Source organism: Anoplopoma fimbria, chromosome 13, assembly GCF_027596085.1.
Source record: "Anoplopoma fimbria isolate UVic2021 breed Golden Eagle Sablefish chromosome 13, Afim_UVic_2022, whole genome shotgun sequence".
NCBI lineage: Eukaryota > Metazoa > Chordata > Actinopteri > Perciformes > Anoplopomatidae > Anoplopoma > Anoplopoma fimbria.
Window position 1 is genome coordinate 7,695,850 of NC_072461.1, and position 19,265 is coordinate 7,715,114.

Consider the following 19,265-nt stretch of genomic DNA (forward strand, 5'->3'; position numbering starts at 1 on the left):
CTGTCATACAAGCATGCACACATTTTCAGTCAAATGCAAGGGTAAACACTGAATACCATAAGAAGTGGCCCCAAAACTTTAAAGCAATATAAAAGCACAGTTCTTTGTGCACGTTGCAAACTCGATGCAGCCTGAGATTTTGTGTGTGTGTGTGTGTGTGTGTGTGTGTGGGTGTCGCGTGTGCATCCTACAGTTCGTGTATCAGCGTCTGATTTACGAGGAGAGGATTTGAGCCCTTCCATCAACACTGACTGAACGGGCGGTGAAAGCTCGGGCAATTTATAGTCATCTTCTCTTACTTGATCTCTCACACACACGCTCACAACCACGCACACACACAAAACATGAAAAATGCCCAGTGGGAGAATGCCGACCGTGTGAATAACATTTTATTATGGCTTAATCCAATTTAACAAATTCCGCCTGATTCGTGCAACAGCAGGCATAGATTGAATATTTTCAGCCCATTGTAATGGCATTAAAGTCGAACATAAGCATGCCTGTTCTGCTGAGCCGGACCACCCAGTCAGACCAAGGGAACAGGGAGGGAGGGGGCCATGTCTCGGGGCATTAGGAGAACACACTTGATTTCTTTTTTTCTGGACCCAAACAGCATTCCCATCTGATCCTGTCTGAAGGCATGTTTATAATACTCATCATTAATAGCAGGCCCAGGCTAACCAGAGTGACATGCTTTCCACTAGGCCGGCTACACGGCCACGTTACACCAGCACTCCCTTCAAAAAGAGCACGCATGGAACTGATTTGGACCCTACGCACACTGACAGTGCACTAACAAGTCGACTTGTCAGGTAGACTCAACACTCAAAGGCAAAGCTAGCCCCGAGGCTTGGTTAAGGTGCGCTGCGATGAAGAAACATGGGAGAACAGGTATGGGGAAAGAGGTGCATCCGTTTTCTGTTTCTAAATGTGAAAGGAGAATGAGGAATGGTCAGACTGAAAAAAAAACGATCTTCGAAAGAACTAACTGTGTGTTTTGAACACATTCAAAGTTGTGGTCTGCCACCCAAAGACCTCGAGTTTACAGCAAGCAGCGAGGAATGGGACAAGTCGAAGGAATGCACTCTTTCCCTACAGGAAACAGCACATCACGGCCTCGGGCTTAGAGAATTCCACACTTCACGAGGTTACAGCGTTTTGGGGTCAACACTCGCGCAGCCTCTGGGTGAAATTAACACCCCAGCTGGACCAGGAAAATGTGTGAGTGTGTGAGTGTGTGCGGACGCACTGGCGAGCGAGTGCGTGTGAGCGTGTGTGTGTGTGTGTGTGTACACACAGCTGTGTTTCTTCAATGACACATATCCCCATATTCCGTCTCCTAAAAAAACTAGTTGACCCCAGGCATGTGTTGATATCTTGAAGGTGTCCCACTCCAGGCTCGGCTGCTGGGGAGCATTTCAAAGTCAGTGACAAAGTGTCACTGACTTTGAAATGCTCCCTGTACCAGCTCCGTCGCTCGCTTTCTTTCTTTCTCTACTTTGTTCTGTCCTTTCTGCATCACTCTCTTGATTGATTGAGCAAATATTTGATATTTTCACTCAATAAATAGGGCTGGACGATATGGACAAATACAAATATCTAGATATTTTTGACCAAATAGCTGGATAACGATATTGCAACGTTATTGTAGGATTGACTATTTGAAAAATGAGATTTTTGATAACAATCATCAGTAATGTGGATATAATGACTAAGTGGGTAAAGGCAAATAAAAGAACATCAAGAAAAGTCTGGTAAGTTCAGAAAATTCCACTTCACTTCACTGTGATGCAGTCTTTAAAACCAGGAAAAGACAACACTCATGTCCTGTTATGAATCTAAAACGATTTTAGTCTCCTATCACAATATCGATATAATAACGACATATTGTCCAGGCCTAATAATAAATGTCTTGAATGATATCACTCAATTACCATTTAATCAACTTTACAAACTTTTGTCATTAATTGACCAAATAATTTATGAACCGATTGGTCAATCCTTTTCTGTGATAATAAACTAAGCATCTTGGATTTTGGACAAGATGGGATAGAAAAAAAAACCTAAATCGTTTACTTTATCAATAATGCCAGCACTGCCCCCCACCAGCTCTGTCTTAATTCACTCACCTGCTTTAAAGTGTGTTATATCTGCATGTGTGTGTACTGCCTGATGAATAATCAAAAACACTTCTAAACTAAGCACTTCTCAAAAATAAACCAGACACAAAGTGAGAAGGGCAGAGAAGGAGAGAAGAGAAGAAGAAAGAAGAAGAGAAGAAGAGAAGCAGGCCAGTGTGTGTCACTGTATTGGAGCGCTAAGTGCGGGTATTCAGCGTGTTGCATAACATTAACCCCTGGTCCCCCCTATTCTCAAAGTAGGGGAGCGGGGGGGTGGCGGGGACGAAGGGAGAGAAAGTAGGTTTCTAAGGAACTGACATCACCCCCCTCCCTCCTTTCAGTTCTGAACTCCCCCTCATCTTTATACTCTCATTTTCACTCCCTTCGCTCCATTCAGCTCTACTCCGTGATTGGCCAGATCATGATGGCAATCAGCCCGGCCCCTCTGTCAAAGCCAGCCCACCCCCCTTTCCTCTTGCCAAACTTCTCTCTTTTCCATGCAACACACAACAGCGCAACCCCACCCCCTGCACATCTCTTACTCCTGACAACGGAAGCATCCTTCACTTTTAGGGAAAACACACACACCGGCGGCAAACAACGTTCAACAGATTCAGAATCAGTTTGAAGCACTTGTGACATTCGCCAGCACTAACTCAGGTCTGATATAATATCTGACCTAGTTATAAGATGCTAAATGGATATTTTTATGTGCATGCGGGACCTCATGCATGCACACATGAATATACTGTATGTAGGTACGTGGGGCTAAACACATCTTTGTGTGTGTGCGTGTGTGTGTGTGCAGAGAAAGGATTAGCTGGATTAGGCCCTCTCTCAGCAGGGACCCCCTGTGGTGAGGAGGAAGCCCCCCAAAACCAGGTCATCTCTCTGCCACCAAGCCTACAGCGACCTCCCATACGCTGAGCCCCCTATACCGCCAGAGGAAACAGAGAGGACTCCACAGCTCTTTGCAGAACACCTACAGTTCATCAGGATGGGAACTGGATAAACATTCCCAAAAACTAAAAAAAAATTGCAAAATACTACTTAAAAGATTAGCAAAACCAATATATGAATTACATGCTCCTTTGACGCAGAAGTTTTAATAATTTTTTAGACTTTGGGGGAAAAAAACTTCGGCAGATTCACAGGAATGGATTAAAAAAAATACCTAAAATGTGAGGCGACACCTGTTGCATGAGATGTCACATTGGGGGAAAAAAAAATCTAAATGCTGTTTATTCATGTAACCATTTCAAATAAGGTAATTGTTAAAAAAATATGATCACCTGCATATACAGGATAAAATCAAACAAAGGGCTCTCATTTGAAAAATCAGACACAGCTGCTTCTAAGCTAACGCTGATTTTCAAGTTACGTAAAGGGACAGCGCATGTCAAAATCAAAAAATCATATTTTCCCTCTTACTTGTAGTGCTGTTTGTCAATTTTAGAACGTTTTGGTGTGAGTAGCCTGGAGTTTCAAAGGTATCGGCCGTGGAGATGTCTGCCTACTGTCCAATAAAATGGGACTATTTTCTCTGAACCATAGTTCTCACTGCTCAAAACAAGGTCTGTGGATTATCTTGAGTAACCAATTAACCTTTGGCACTTTCAGCACTACAAGCCCAGTGCCATACAGTCCCATTATTCTTCAAAACAAGGCAGACATCACTATGGCCCATACTGTATCTCCAAAAGTCACACCAAAACAATCTAGATTGATAACTAGAACTACAGGTATGAGGAAAAATATGTATTTTTGATTTTGGGTTGAACTGTCCCTTTAAGAGGTTTAGCAATGAATCATAAATGTACAGAAGGCATACCAGAGATACATTTGTATTGTTCCCAGTTGCATCCTTCTCTCAAACGTTTGATCTTGCTTGGTCCTTGCTACTGGTCAGTCTGTTGAGTTTCCCACAGTAAGTCCCCACGTAACTTCACCACCTTCTCTTTTCTCCTACTACATGTTTGTCTCTTTCTCAGCTGCTACTGCCAATCACCTGACAGCACTTTGATCACTAAGAGGAACCCACCTGTTGCCTTCGTCCACCACCCGCCTGCTTCTACCTCCTACCATCTGCTGTCACTCTCTGTCTGCCCTTCAATAACTCTTTGCGTCTTGGATTTTCCTGACGAGTTAATATCTGCTGCTTCATATTATTGCTGCGGATGTACATCTTGATAGTTCCACCCAACAGGCTATGTAATTATCAACACTGCTCTGCCGCCGTTAAGGCATGGGTAAAGATATTGAGAAGTTATTATTGTGTGAAGATGAGATGTGTGAATCTATTGTCACAATGACAATGACAATTAACAATAGATAGGTAGCAAAATGTGCCACGTTATTTTCTGTCAAAGTAACAACTTTTGAAAGAAAGAAACAATAAGATGTTTACAAAATGTCCTCCCACGACTATACTAACTAGCAACTTTTGACTTTTTAGGAATCAGAATAGTATCTCGAGCCTTTTATCGTTTGCTTGAGTAGAAGAGCTGATGTGTTTGAACTAAGGGTGACTCGCATTCTGTCTCCCTGTTGTAGCAGCATTGGTAAGAAAGAGTACTAGCAGTAATAGTCGTAGTGCTTGTGGTAGCAGCATACACAGCCTTAATAGTAGTTCTGAATGCGGGCTCTGCAATGCAGGTGTGCACACAGCCACAAATATGTGATGAAAGGCCTCACTGAGAGCCCGAGACCCTATCTGACCCATGTTGAGTCCCCCTCACTCACTAGCTCCCCCTCTCTCTCTCCTTTCAGTCTTTAAAGAGGAGGGGCTGCCACACAGAAGAAGAAGAAGAAGAAGAAGAAGAAGAAGAAGAAGAAGAAGAAGAAGAAGAAGAAGAAGAAGAAGAAGAAGAAGAAGAGAGTTAAAACAGGCAACGTAGAGAGTGAGTGACCACAAGGAAGAGGAAAAAAGAGGAAAGGGAAAAAATGCTAAAAAAACAGCGAGTGCTCTGACGTGAGTCTGTAGCCGAGTGTCTCCTCATGCAGCCACACACCCCCGGCACCCCGACCCCTGACACAAATGTGACACCACAGCTGCCAACCCCTACCCCCCACTCCACCCCGCCCGAACCCCCACCCATACTACCAATCCCTCACCCCCCAACTCCAGCATTACCATATGTATGGCTCCCCTCGCCCCTGATTATGCTAATCACCTGTCCGGCCCCTGCAGCCCCTAAAATGGGTGTATTTAGCAGTCGGCTGGCTCCCAATGCAGCTTCCCCTGGGCCCGAGGTGTACATTCACACACTCCTCAATGGGCAGATTCTTCCACGTTGCTGCCTTCATTCAGGTCCCACTCGCCCCTACCAACCCCCCTACCTCCACCCCCAAAAATAAAAATCCTATTCAATGCCACTGAGCAGTGGGAAGAGTAGTAGGGCAAGAAAATGCTGACAGAAAGTCTGTGTTTGTAGCATGTGAAAATACCCAACACATCAGACAAATGGCGTATTAATTGGTGTACGCGACCAAGAGGATGTGTGATTTGATGTCTCTGCAACTGTAAGTGATGAAAAAGTGCTCAAAACTCTCCACAGTACACACTTTTGTCATGTAAAATAAGCGACAATAAAAAGAAAGAATTAGAAATACAACTCTTCCATCATCTCCAGCTCTGTTGGGAGAGAAATTCTCATCCTGTATCTTCTGTCAGTGCCTGTCAAATGCAAGCCAGGTGAGCGATCTCTTCCCCCAATGCTGCATCTACTGCCCTGTGATTGGCCCACAGCCCAGCCATAACAGACTGTGACATGAGCCTGAAAGATGAGATCCAGATCATTTCCTGGAAAGATGGCCCATGATTCAAGGTATCCCAAAATCATACACATTCCAAAGTGTGGAATAGAAGAAACAGAGAGAGCGTGAATGTGAGGAATAAATAAATAAAACGTATTTCTGTTCTTTTAAAAGGGTGCCTGTTGCAGCCAAAAAAATGACGCTGAGGAGAGCAGAGAGTGAACCAAAACAGTAAAGCTGCGGTCTGAAAAACCAAAACAATGAGCTGAAAGACACTAGAACGCTCTGTAAAGCTGATGGGAATAACAGAGTTGGGTTACTGCTCTCTGTGGGTTTGACACTTTTAGTTATCCCTTTACCATTTCACAGGCATTTGATTCATTGTTGATATAAAAATACGGATAAGAACTGCTCAAAGTTTCAGTAAACAAGCCTGAGAAACTGACCAAGCGAGACCAAAGCTCAATTTACTTTTACACTTGCTGTGAGTAGGAAACTGTATCAGCATACTTGATTAAAACTTTCAAGCTCACACTGAAAAAGTCAACGATATAGGGATTTTGCCTAAAGACCCGGTCCGTATGAAGCATGGTTTTTATTCATCCAGTGTGCAGATGATCATCTTTTTTCCTAAACTGAATTTGTTATGCTGCATCTTTTCTGCACACGCTGTGAGCAGCCCTTAACAAAACAGTTGGATGTGAATGTCGCATCAGAACACCAGGAAGACAATGACAGAAAAAGAAAAAAAAGGGATACCCATCAAACCTCGCTGCACTTAATAACACAACAGCCGAGTCACAAGTTCCCAATGTCCTCATGCCTCAGCCAGACTCGCAGGGCGGTCTCAGTTCAGGAGACTATTTCACTCTGACGCATACTGACTTAATCTGGAGTCCAAACCTCTCAATCATCCCAGAGAGGAAATGTTTTATATCACTCTATCTTTATGCCTTGCGTGTGCATGTGTGGTACTTGTGTAACCGCTGTGGCTGCCAGATTCTATGACGTTGCGCCGTAGGAATTGCAATGAACTATACTGCTGCGTACGTAACCCATGTGTGCCAGAGGGGGCTAGGAAATTCCAACGACACATAACAATTTTGGAGATGTTTATAGTGCGTTTGCATGAAAATTTCTCTGCAGGGGCTGCAGTCTGAAAGGCATCAATCCGCACCCAAATCTCTCTCCTGGTGTACGGTAGGCACTGCAGCCAAAACACAAACACACTACCGCTACTATACTCCTGCTTCTTTCCTCACTCATCCCCCAAACCCCCACCAACACACACACACACACACACACTCTCTCCCTCTGCTGTTTTGTACTTTCTCCACCCCTCTGGCAGTCAGCGCTATGAGGGAGGGAAGAGAGGAAAGGGGAAGAGGGAGGGATAGGAGGGAAGGGGAAGGAGGGAGGCCAGACCACCCTGCTCTCATGGCAGGGCTGAGTGTTTACATTGCCGTGGCTCACTCTGTAATACATCTGGCATTCTGAGGCCACTCTCTCCAGCCAGGGACGGGGGAGTGGTGGGTGGTGGTGGTGGTGGGAGAGAGGGGAGGAGGAGGCTCGGGTAAAGAGAGAGACCTTTCTGGCAGAGGGGAAAAGAGAGGGATAGAAGAGAGAGAGAGAGAGAGAGAGAGAGAGAGAGGGAGAGAAGGAGGTAGAGGGGGAGGGTAATTCTCTCCACAGTCTCCTGTGGTCGGTCATTCGCAGGGCTCTGGTTTTTGAATAAGAGCGCCTGAAAGAATGCAAAATGTAAACAGAGAGCTTGGAGGCATCTCAGGATGTCGTTTGTGAATGGGAGTGCATTCACGCACACACACACACAGCAGGGTTAACAAGCTGAGTTTTTAAAAAGTAATCTGAAATTTACTTTCGCCAGGTAGGGGTAATATACACAAAACTGCTTTTAAATGAGGGAGAGCTAGCTTGGGAAAACAGACGCTGCAAGTCTGTGTACAGTACCGGAGGCGCAATGTTTCCCCACACTAAATCCCTCACCAGCAGGCCTGCACTTTTCATCAACTAGTAAAGTTTAACACAACACGCTGGAATGTTATTCCTTCTATGGAGCTTTAATCCTGTTTGTAGTGAACTGATAAACACAAACCTAATTGAGGCCAGTGCTGAAAATGTAAAAAAAAAAAAAAAAAAGAGTGTGCATTTGTGAGAGTGCGGATGGAGGGAGAAAGATGGATGACTCTATGTAGTGGATTCTGTGCAAACTAGTAATGAATATTGGGTGTGGGCGCATTTTGTGTGTGTGTGTGTGAGTTTGATTGCTTGCGGCTGCTGAATGAAAGCAGTTGGAGATGGAGTGTGAGGGACGGAGTGAAAGAAAATGAGAGAAAGAGGAGGAAAACAGATGAATAAAGACGAAAAAATAGCCTGCCATGCCAGCCCTGGTCAACCACCTACTCACTCTCAGAACCAGAACTGCAAAGCCTTTCTGCGTATGTGAATGTGTGTGTGTGTGCGTGCATCAACGCATGTATCAATGCTCCCATACACATCAAACGCTGGATAATTCAATCACACAAACCACAATCCTCTCAGTGGAGACGCCACATTCAGGGCTCTCCTCCTCCTCTTCCTCCTCCTCATCTTCGTCCACAAGAAAGGATGTCAAGGCTTCTTCCGCATGCACTTAACATTATACCGCTCCCCTCTCCGCTGCCATTACCAGCAAAACAACAAAACAACCACCAACTCTGTCAACTCAGCTCTTAATCACACTAGATACAAAACAGACATGCAAGCGAGGGAGGGAGTTGCTTTAGAAAGAAAAAAAAAAATCTGAAATCTGAAACCTTAAATCAGACTTAGGATGCACACAAACATGGATGGGCACCGTTTGAACTGTGACCATATTCATATCAGGAAAAATACATGAAAGCGGACAGGCAATAAATAATTCACTTTTGCAGAATGAGACTTTGAATTGCCTCCTCTCTGTCTTGTCATTCTTCTACATATATTCTGATCAGATTCACTGCCCTCTGCTGGAGGACAGATGTCAAAAGGTCAAACACAAACTCATCAAGTGAAATACTGATACAGGAAAACAATGTGTAGTCTCCTAACAAGCAAACTGAAATGCGTAGAGATGCATATACAAGACACAAGCGCTGCCTGGTGACAGCTGCGACTTCTGCTGCACTTCTTCCACCCCTCCCATCCTTCACCCCCTCCCTCCCTCCCTCCCTCCCTCTCTCCCTCCTCTGCTGCGAGTCTTCACTCTGCACCCAGGCCACAGGGTGAGTATCAGGTGAGGTTTTAAATAGCGGGGCCTCCGCGAGATGACCTCAGGGTCCCAGGGGTCTGCCCCCGTGGCCCCTGGCCTCTTCACTTATGTCCCCCCCAGGAAAGCGCTCCGGGACCTGGGGGCCACCCTTCAGTGTGCAGCCCTCGAGGCTACAATCAATAGCCCTGTGCCCCAGCACGGGCAATAAATCTGCAGGCCATGAACTAATTTCAACTTGAAATCGCTCACACGTATCTATGTGTCTGCGATGAACGCACGCTACTGGCCCCGTCCTCTCCTTGGTCGATGTTAAAGCTACAGGCTAACCACGACTCAGCCAAGGTTCAGATGGAGCTCCATCTCATCTGCTCAACCCCCCAGTTCTAACTTCAACCCTTGCTCTGAGCTTGAGCTTCAAAAGCATCCTTACCAAACTTTCCCCTGCCTGTACCTTCTCTCACCCATCAACACAGGCCCTTAGCTCCTCCGTCAGCACAGAAACGGAGCGAAGGAGTGAGGGGGCCGTCCTACAGGAAGGCCAATGTTTACGCGATACTGTTTTAATTAGACGCAGGCGGCGCCACTATTTTCTTTACAATTTGGCCTGTGTTTGCCTTAACCCAGAATGCCGAGGGATGGCTCCGCTTTCCATTTGTGGCCAAAAGGGACTTCTTTTTCCCTCTCTTGTATGTCTCTGCTCCCTGAACGGGGCTTACGGTTAATCATCGCATGATCGTCTAGAATCATCTGCAATCTGAAACCGAGGATGCATCTGAAGTCAAACGCGGGCCAGTGTAGGCATGCGGTCGGACATTGAGGAAAGCACACAGAGGGGGGGGGAAAGCTGGAGAACACAATACTACAACTTCCTGTTTGAGCCAATAGTTTCCTGTGAGTTCACAGTGGACATAAACGCAGCATTTATCTGCAGTTTGGATGCCATCTGCCAGAAATACAGGAAAATATCATTAGTATGTGGTCTAGGGAGTAAAAACACGTTCCCTAAATGTTTAGCAAAACACAATCCCTCATACATCCTTCGTCGGTTTGACACAATCGCCCCTTTGTGCAGGCGTGCGTCTCACTCCCAATTGGTCTCTGTCGCTTTGTCTAATAAACAGAACTTCCTGTGTCTGAGTGTTTATAAACAGTGCTGAGTGAGCACTGTGAGAAGAGACAATCCCTGTGAAAGCTGCTGCACGTGACGGCGCGCAGAATAAACACGGCAGTCAACTCCGGCATTCGGAGCTAATGGTGGTCTGCCGTAGACCCTCTGCACTGACAGAAGGCAGGTGACGACGGACACAGAGTGAGATCACAAAAAAAAATGCAGCTCTGGGCAATTGTAAAGGAATTGAGAGCCCTAATAAGAGCTTGGTGTATCGTGTGTGTGTGTGTGTGTGTGTGTATGCGTGCGTCTACAGGCCACACAGCTTCCAGGCGGGGTCGTCCACGGGTCGCCTGCGGAGGGCAGTTCCAAATGAAACATAAACAGCCGCTCTGTCCTCTCCTCCTCTCTCCTCTTTTTTTCCTCTCAGACGATGGGCCGGTCCCCCAGCACGGCCCAGCACAGCGTTCCTCGGTCCAGGCAGAACTGATCTATCCCTCAGCTGTGCAGTCTAATCTAAACAAACAGATCTCTCCCTATCAACATCTGGAACCCCTCACGTACCGGGGACCTAAGAAACCACCGCAGCCCAGTCTCTTTGTCAGAGTGTGAGTCTTTGAGTGTGTGAGAGCAGGTCTCTGTGTGTCGGTATGAGTCAGTGTGAGGCCGTGTTGTAGACGTCTACCAGAGGTTGATAGGCTCGGTTCAACATGAAGCTGGCCTGTTTCGAAAGATACTAAAACTCTATGGTGTAACTTGGGTGAAACAGTAAGGAGTAAAGGAAGAACATGGAAAAAACAATTTAATCACCAGTTAGGCGCCAGTAAATTTGATGTTACGCCCATAGTGTCACAGCTTACAGTGCAATAGGGCTGTTGGATATTTATTTGTCTCAATACCTGATACCTGACCTAATCTTTTAGTCCATAAACAAGAAGAATACTAAATACCAATCACAAGTTACCAGGGTCTGAACTGATATATTTTTCTTTTTCAAAAATACACAAAAAAGGTCTTTGTAATGAAAGGAAACTCAGAGAAAGGAAACTAATCTTAATATTTGAGAAGCCGCAACAGGTTATCGAATTCAATGGGGAAAGCGTTTTCAAAGCGCCACAAAGCGTAAGTATAATGTATAACGGGGCTTCTCTTATGTCCTTCTGTATGCTCAGTATGCTCCAAACAATATTTATTTCAGCACGGGTCCGGCATAACATTCAGTTTGGTGTGGAGCCCCCTCACCGTGGTACACATGACCGTGGTCTGACATGTGAAAAAGGGGTGTGAAAAACAAGTGTGTTCCTCTGGCTACAATCAGGAGTCCTGCACCGAGGAGGCTCCCCTCAGCCTAAACTGCTGCCAACTGCGCCTGCGCCACAGATTAGAAGAGCACGCTGTCGGTCAGACCCCTGCAGCAGCAGCACGCAAGGAGAGAACAGCCAACCCGTGGAGGAGGTGGGGTGTTTGATCTGCCCCAGGAATCAGTCTGCTTTAATGCTTGATCTCATGAGCTGTTCATCTTTCTTTTTTTTTAATTGAGGGAGGGAAGATAAAATGGGATGAAAACAGAAAAAGGCAATCACACAAACGCGAATACAACTACTATTTTGTTTCTTTTTTCATGACCCCCCCCCCCAAAAAAAAAAAAAAAAAAAAAAAAAAACACTTATTCAGTTTCTCAGCAGCAAAATCTGCTCCTCCATTCATGACTCCAACAGCCTTACTCTTGCCCCTAAGTGCAGGAATGCGGATCAAAGGAAAGGGAAAAAAAGCGCAGCCCCTTCCCCTAACCCCCCTCAAGCACCACCCATATGCACAGTCCCCCTTTTTTTTTTTTTTCCTTCAAGTTGTTCAGTCTTCATAAGTTGTTTCTGAAGAAAGAAAAAAAAACAGCAATAATGACAACGAGTGAGCGGCCTATCCACTCCACAAACATGAGTTCCTGTCCTCACTCCGCTTTTTCCCTGCAGCCGGAGACAAATCTTTTCGGAAAGTTGAGAGCTGTCCAAAAGGGGACCACACACAGTCTCAGAGCATTCAACTGCTGGGGGCAGGCAGACACACACTCACACACTCTCACAAAATGGCGGCTTTGACGAAAATTTCCTCTACCCCGAAAGCCGCTTATGAACTTAATTAATTGACCTTACTTCAGAGTGTGGTTGCAGTTGCCTCTTGCAGAGCTTGTGTGTGCATCTAACATGGTTTGAGTATAAATCTAATAGATGAATTTAATTATTTCAAAGTTTCTCTTGGCCACTTGCCAGGACCTAAACAATAAACAATCCCCCTGGCTTGTTTTGTAGCACCAACCAACCCGGTCTTCTTCCAATCCAAACAATCACATGCCGTTCCAAACACGCAATGGGGGCGGCTGTGGCGTAGTGGAGAGCAAGGTAGTTCTCCATTCAGAGGATCAGTGGTTCGATACCCGGCTTCGGCAGTCGATGTGTCCTTGGGCAAGACACTTAACCCCAAGTTGCTCCCGAAGGCTTGCCATCGGTGTGGACTGGATGTTGCATGAATGTTAGTTAGAGTCTGATGGTGGCACCTTGCATGGTAGCCTGTCATCAGTGTGTGAATGGGTGAATGATATGTAATATACTACTGATTGTAAGTCGCTTTGGATAAAAGCGTCTGCTAAATGACTGTAATGTAATGTAAATGTAATGCAATATGGAAGGTTCTGGCATCTTTCATTCAAACACACACTCTATATATAAGCAGATAAACCTGTCAAAAAACAGTTAATAATAAATCAGAAGTTTCTTACCTTCCACCCAGAGTTTCTCCACGTCCGTCTCCAAATTAGCTGCCCTTAAGCCCACGGCGAAAGCTCCGAAAATCATAAGGCCCACGACCAAAAACTTCCCGCAGTTCTTTTGTATGTAACAGCCCAGCCTGAATAAAAGTCTCTGGAACTTCGCTCTCAGCCATAGAGGTGCCTTCCTTCCGGTCGCCTTCCCCTACAAAGAGACAAGAGTCCCGACGTTACTGTCAATTCAAAACACAAAGCACTGAACTTACCTGGACAGGTATACCTGGAGGGCTTTAAGAGAAGAGGTTTGATGTTAGACGGGGCAAAGAAACGACAACCACAGGTGAACCCAAATGTGTTTGACCCAAGTAACCTCATCAGTGAAGACTGGCTGTTAGGATTCGCTTTAGGACTGCAAATACGCTCTGAGCGACATGGGAGCTGTGATCAAAACAATAAAAACACTTTCACTGTCTCTAAACCTGTGATGATTGAAATGCACGCATCTGCCGAGGAACGCCTGGAATCCAGTAGGGACTCCCCGGAGTGAGAGCCACAGGTTCTGTCATATCAGTAACACATATAAACTGTAACCTTAGCAGGAGTCATGCAAAAGGGAAGAGATCTTCATCCCCTACAGGTCACGCTGGACCCCACACATACACACACACACACACACACACACACACACACACACACACACACACACACACACAGTCTGGTCCCTTTTCTGTCATTCTGCTGCTACAGTGAGGGGTTATGAAGAAGCTTATACAGACACACTGATATTTGGGTGGCACAGGTTTGTGTTGCTGAGCTCCAAAATAGGTTTGCAGCTGTATCTCCAGAGTGGATGGAGGTAAAAGACACAGTAGGTGGCCTTTTGATAATAAGACCTCCCTGTGTCTGTGGTTCCCACAGAGATAATTTGATGTGAAAAATGTTAGCCTGAAACCCTTCTTTTGATTCATTAAATGCTGTAAAAATAGTACAGTAGGGTGCCTATGAATAGACTGAGAGAAGTATAATAAAAGGCATCGGTTCCCCCGTCCACAGAAGGTAATCTATTTTGTGAGTTGTGTGATTTGTCACAGACACCCACAGCCACACACATCAAACGTCAATATTAAATACCTTGAAAAGGTGCATGTGGTATAAAAAAAAAAAAAATACCACCACACACACACACACACACACACACACACACACACACACACACACACACACACGGGGGAGTGGAGAAGCCATCACACGGGGACTCACAATATTTGTGAACGGAAGAGGGCAGCCACATGGATTTCTTTTTTTTTTTCCTACACTTCGCCAAAGTGTGTACACTGTTACATAATAAACCTTCAAATAAGACACTTTAAAAAAAACTTTTTTTTTTTTTTTTTTTTTTTTTTTTTTTTACAACTCACAGAAAAAGATAAACGTCCAGCTGGCTCGTTATGAAAACATCAGTCACTGACGGGGAGAGTTGTCTGCGGGAGAAAAGCTGCATGTTTTGCCTTTGCCTGTCCTGAGACCGTTATAGTTTGGGATGTGTGCGCGTCTACAACTTGTTTCCACATCCATCCATCCAATCCCCCCCACCACCACCACCCCCCAAAAAAAAAAAAAAAAAACAGAAGCCGGCTGCACGAGAACAGTGTAAATGTTGCCCGGAATAAAACAAAACAAGCCTCCGCTCTCTACAACCGTGTCCCGTCCCCCCCCCCCCCCCTACCCCTACCCAGCCCGTCCCGTTACCTAGAAGCGACTGGACATACTTTGGACACCTTTTTTTTTTTCTTTCTTATGTCGGCGAATACAATTAAACCCCCAGACCACAAAGCTCCCGGTTAAAGATGAGAAATAAAGCACCTCGGTAATTTGCTCCAAAGCGAAGCCCGCGTCGCAGTAGCTCGGCCGCTGCAAATACTCCAAATCCAGCGGTGCGCTGCGGGTATAGTCCCCCTGTTCCTCCGCGTTATCCTCGGCCGGTCGGGGTCTCTGTTTTCCTGCTCGGAGGGCGCATTAGCAGCCGAGGCCATGTTGCGGGGACTGCGAGACCGTTTCCCACTTTATAGTATCTCCCCGGAGGCGTGCAGCGCTATCCCAAGGCAACGGAGTTTCACTCTCGGAGATCGCACACCCGCGAAGCAGGACTTCATACTCCTGTTGGAGACGGCGAGTCAAAGTCTGCGCCTTCCATCCCAACATTTCGCGATCCGGAGGTCTCCGCCGCTCTCACCGCATTCACCCCGTGCCTCTTCTGCCCTCCGAAAAGAAGTAGGGTTTCTCTCACAAGCCGACGTGCGTAAAGCGATTCCCATACACGAGTCGTCGGGTAAGAAAGCTCGATGGTCGTTGCATTCTGGTGAGATCTCTGTGGTCTTCCCCTGGGCCGCGCGTCACGGCCAACTCTGAGATTCAATAGAAGAGGAGAAAAAGACCTCTCTCCATTTGGAGGCAGAGAAAGGAGGAGGGGTGAAAAGAGAGAGAGAGAGAGAGAGAGAGAAAAAAAGGAAAAAGACTGGAGATCCCGCCTCTGGGGCTGTCAGATTGCAGGACTTTCTTGCATCTGATTGGTTCCAGAAGGGCAAAAATTACTCAGCAAACACGACTATTATTAGCTGCTTAGCAACAGCTCACTAAAGTAGAGGGACCACCCAGGCAGGGAGACCTCATGTGCGCATCCCCGGCTTCAGGGGAGGCTCGATGGGAGCCAAACCCGCGAGGTGCGTTTGGGGTTTTGGGGTTTCCGCGCAGCCAGAAAAGTGGCATTTTTACCAGAGAGGGACCAGAAGTCTGAGGAAAGGTACAAGGTTTGAGCGGCGGACAGGGTGGCAGAGAAATGTCTGAACTGCAATTTTATTTTTTTTTTATTTTTTTTCTTCTTCTTTTTCTACCGCCACCATGCTGGTGCTGGTAGTTGAGCCTCAAATTACAGAGGTTCAAGGGGAGGACCTACAGAGTGGTGTCGTTACAATGCCATAGCGCACAGACCCGTCTGTATAGTGGGGCAATTCATATTTTCATGTTATCATATTCAATACAAAGAGCAGGCACCACAGCCAAAATATTTATATTTTTGGATTATAATAAATAAAGTTATGGTCTCACAATGATTAAACATAATAAACAGCGTCCGTCTCCAACTGTAGACAAAACCCAAAATATTCAACATACAAAATAATATTTTTTGGACATTATTAATAAACTCAAATAACTGGGTAAATTGTTAATGAATTTTTCAAATTACAAACGCTTTTGCTTTTACCACGTAGGAATCCGTATCTTCTGTATCAATTTGATCATTCCCTTTATCAATAAAGTCTAGCACTATTCACGGGTATAATTATATAGGCCTAGATCTTTAACCTAATATTTCAAATAGACCAGCTGTCATTTTTTTTGCGCATAAAGCGTGCATTGCAAAACTTCTGAAATCTGAAATTCCGCCTCACAAGCCTAATGCCTTCACTGTGGACTGCATTCATATATAATCGTCTATACAACGAATTATTATATTGTCTGACATTGTCTACTTAAGCACATATTATCACGTAGCCTGATTCAGTAGTCACATAGCTGTACTTTTTCTCTGTGAGAGTCTGCAGACTTCAACATATTGTTCACTGTGCCAGAAGATAAGTATAATCTTCTAATTCTTATAATCTATAATAAGTATATAATAATGTAGCTAATTGCTGACAAAACAGGCGCATAGCCAAGGATTTAAAGTATTGTCAGGTGAAAGAAATAGAAATCAGCATGTCAATATGTTCAAAACAACATCTGTTTCCCTCAATCTTCAAAAAAGATTCACGTCGCCTTAAAAATAGAGAAAAATAGATACAAATAAAAAAAAATCTAAGAACTATGAAATATTTCAAACTTCACCTTTAAAAAAAAAAAAAGCAAATATCAGCTCATTTAACTCGTACTGTTTTAATGAATGTGAACGTGAAGAATAAATCCGGCTTAACAAAACCAATGAATTGAGTGGTAATTAGCCCGTGTGGCCACTTTATCGGTGTCAGTCTTTACCGCAGGTCACACGTCACACCTGAGCTCAGCGGCGTCACTTACCATCTTCAGTCCAGGTGGGGGTGTGGGTGGGGGTGTGGGTGGGGCTGTCAGATCAAATCCGTGATATCCGCCCCCTGTGGAGACCGAAACGTGTCCGTTATGATGAAGATAAATAAAAAAAACCTGCTTTATTGTTCCGAGGAGAAAGAGAGACGCATTGTAACCCGTCCTGGTTGCGTCGGGTTCACTCTCAATTACGTGGCTGTTCCTTTTTAGGCCCACGTGGGTGGTCCCGTTCGCTCCATAGACAGGGCTCTTTGATTGGCAGGTGATTAGCCCAAAATTGTAAACAGAACCAACCCATGCACAGCAGCAGGTCGTGTCTCACGCGCTCAGAGAGAAGCGCTCTGCAAAAAAAATGAAAATGTCGTCACGCACCTGTGCATGCGCAAGTCTACACACAAATCGAGTTGTGTACAAATGAGTGTGTGCGTGCATTTAGACACACAGTGTGAATATATAAACAAAACGTGGAGGTATGTGCACGCACATGTACATTACAGTTACCATGAAGCTTTCACACACATTTTCAATTCACATATTTCATTCTCGGTGACAGCTTCTTAAAACAGACTCCCATTGTCATGAGAATAGAGACTAAAAAGATCACCTGAATGCCATATTTTTTTTTTTTTTTTTTTTTTCCTGTATTGTTTTATTTGGTCAAAATCTAACTGTAAGATTGAACTGTATTGCTCCTTTGGCTCAACCCTCCTCTTGAGAGAAGCTTAAATGATGTCTGATGAGTGCCAAGGTTTTTATCTACACAAAGTTATCCATCCAGACCAACATTAAGACTTCTCTTTGGAGAAAGTTCTTTTAGTTGGAAGGTTGACTGCAACAATGATATAACTTCCCTGGCATAATCTGTGGTGTGGTGTCTTGAGTGCAGAGAACGCATCTGAAGGAGGATAAAGTGGGCTACGATGCCCCCTAATGCCTCTCACTAGGGCCAGGCCTGTCTTATAGCCAGCAGGAGTCATAACTGCTGTGCTAGACGTGCACAAGTTGTTGTCGTGACTGGAACGCTGCAGGACTCCATCAAAGTGCCGTAGGCCATTGAGGAACATGGTCCTCCCCTACAAATACTGTAGTGTGGAGGCTGTAAAGATATGCCAGTAAAAATGCTCTGGGAGATTATATTGCAAGCATCTGTGTGAACTAATGAAATACATGTGCACATAAGATGCCAAGACACCATTGACCAACCATGAGCATATTTCCTTTTTTTTTTTTCACATTTAATTTACCATCATGTGGTAATATGGATCAGATGGACTAATTGTTCACTTCAGGAATTATACTAAGCAGGGAGAAATGTATTTAAAATCAGTTTGTTTTCATTTTGTGATTGCAGGCAATAGTTTGGATTTCAGACTTTTGTTAGTAGAGGGCAATGAGTGTATTCAGGCCTGTTAGTTATTGCCCTTTAGAGAGATGCAGATTCAGTAGCTGCACTATGCATGTTATTCATTCATTCATTTTCCGTAACCTGCTTATCCAGTTAAGGGTCGCAGGGGTGCTGGAGCCGATCTCAGCTGTCAATGGGCGAAGGCAGGGTTCACCCTGGACAGGTCGCCAGTCTGTCGCAGGGCTGACATATAGAGACAGACAACCATTCACACTCACATCCACACCTACGGGCAATTTAGAGTCTTCAATGAAGTTGCATGTCTTTGGACTGTGGGAGGAAGCCGGAGAACCCGGAGAGAACCCACGCTGACACGGGGAGAACATGCAAACTCCACACAGAAGGTTGTCTGGCCCGGGAATTGAACCCAGGCCCCTCTTGCTGTGAGGCGACAGTGCTATCCACTACACCACCGTGCAGCCCACTATGCATGTTAGATAAATGTAAAAGGGAAATAAATAGTTTGGTTGTTATTTGGTTATATATCTCAATAAAAATAGAATAAAAAAGATTAGAAATGTGTACATATCATAACAGCGTATACACTCATCTGCTGTGTCATATAACGGAAAGGATTGGTTGATTAATATTTTTCAAGCAAAAATGCCAAACATTCCCCAAATCCAGCATCTCCATCCTGCGTATTTCCTCCCTTTCTTTGTCTGATATGATACTTAACTTTTCTACATTTGATGTATATAGCTATCAACAGTTGTAATGACAGACCAGCACTTTGATTCCCAGCAAGATGCGTTGACAACAGCTGATTGCTATGACAATGGGTTTAG

General features: G+C 45.0%; 1 protein-coding gene across 1 annotated transcript in view; it reads right to left on the reverse strand.

The window, feature by feature from the left end:
* The window catches only part of ptch1 (patched 1), a 47,434-nt gene extending 32,050 nt beyond the window's left edge, over positions 1–15,384 (reverse strand). The window contains 3 exon segments of the mRNA XM_054610899.1: positions 13,005–13,197; positions 14,856–14,950; positions 14,953–15,384. Of these exon segments, the coding sequence (XP_054466874.1) occupies positions 13,005–13,197; positions 14,856–14,950; positions 14,953–15,025 (361 nt within the window). The 5' untranslated portion in view covers positions 15,026–15,384.
* Between the last annotated feature and the right edge of the window lie 3,881 nt (positions 15,385–19,265).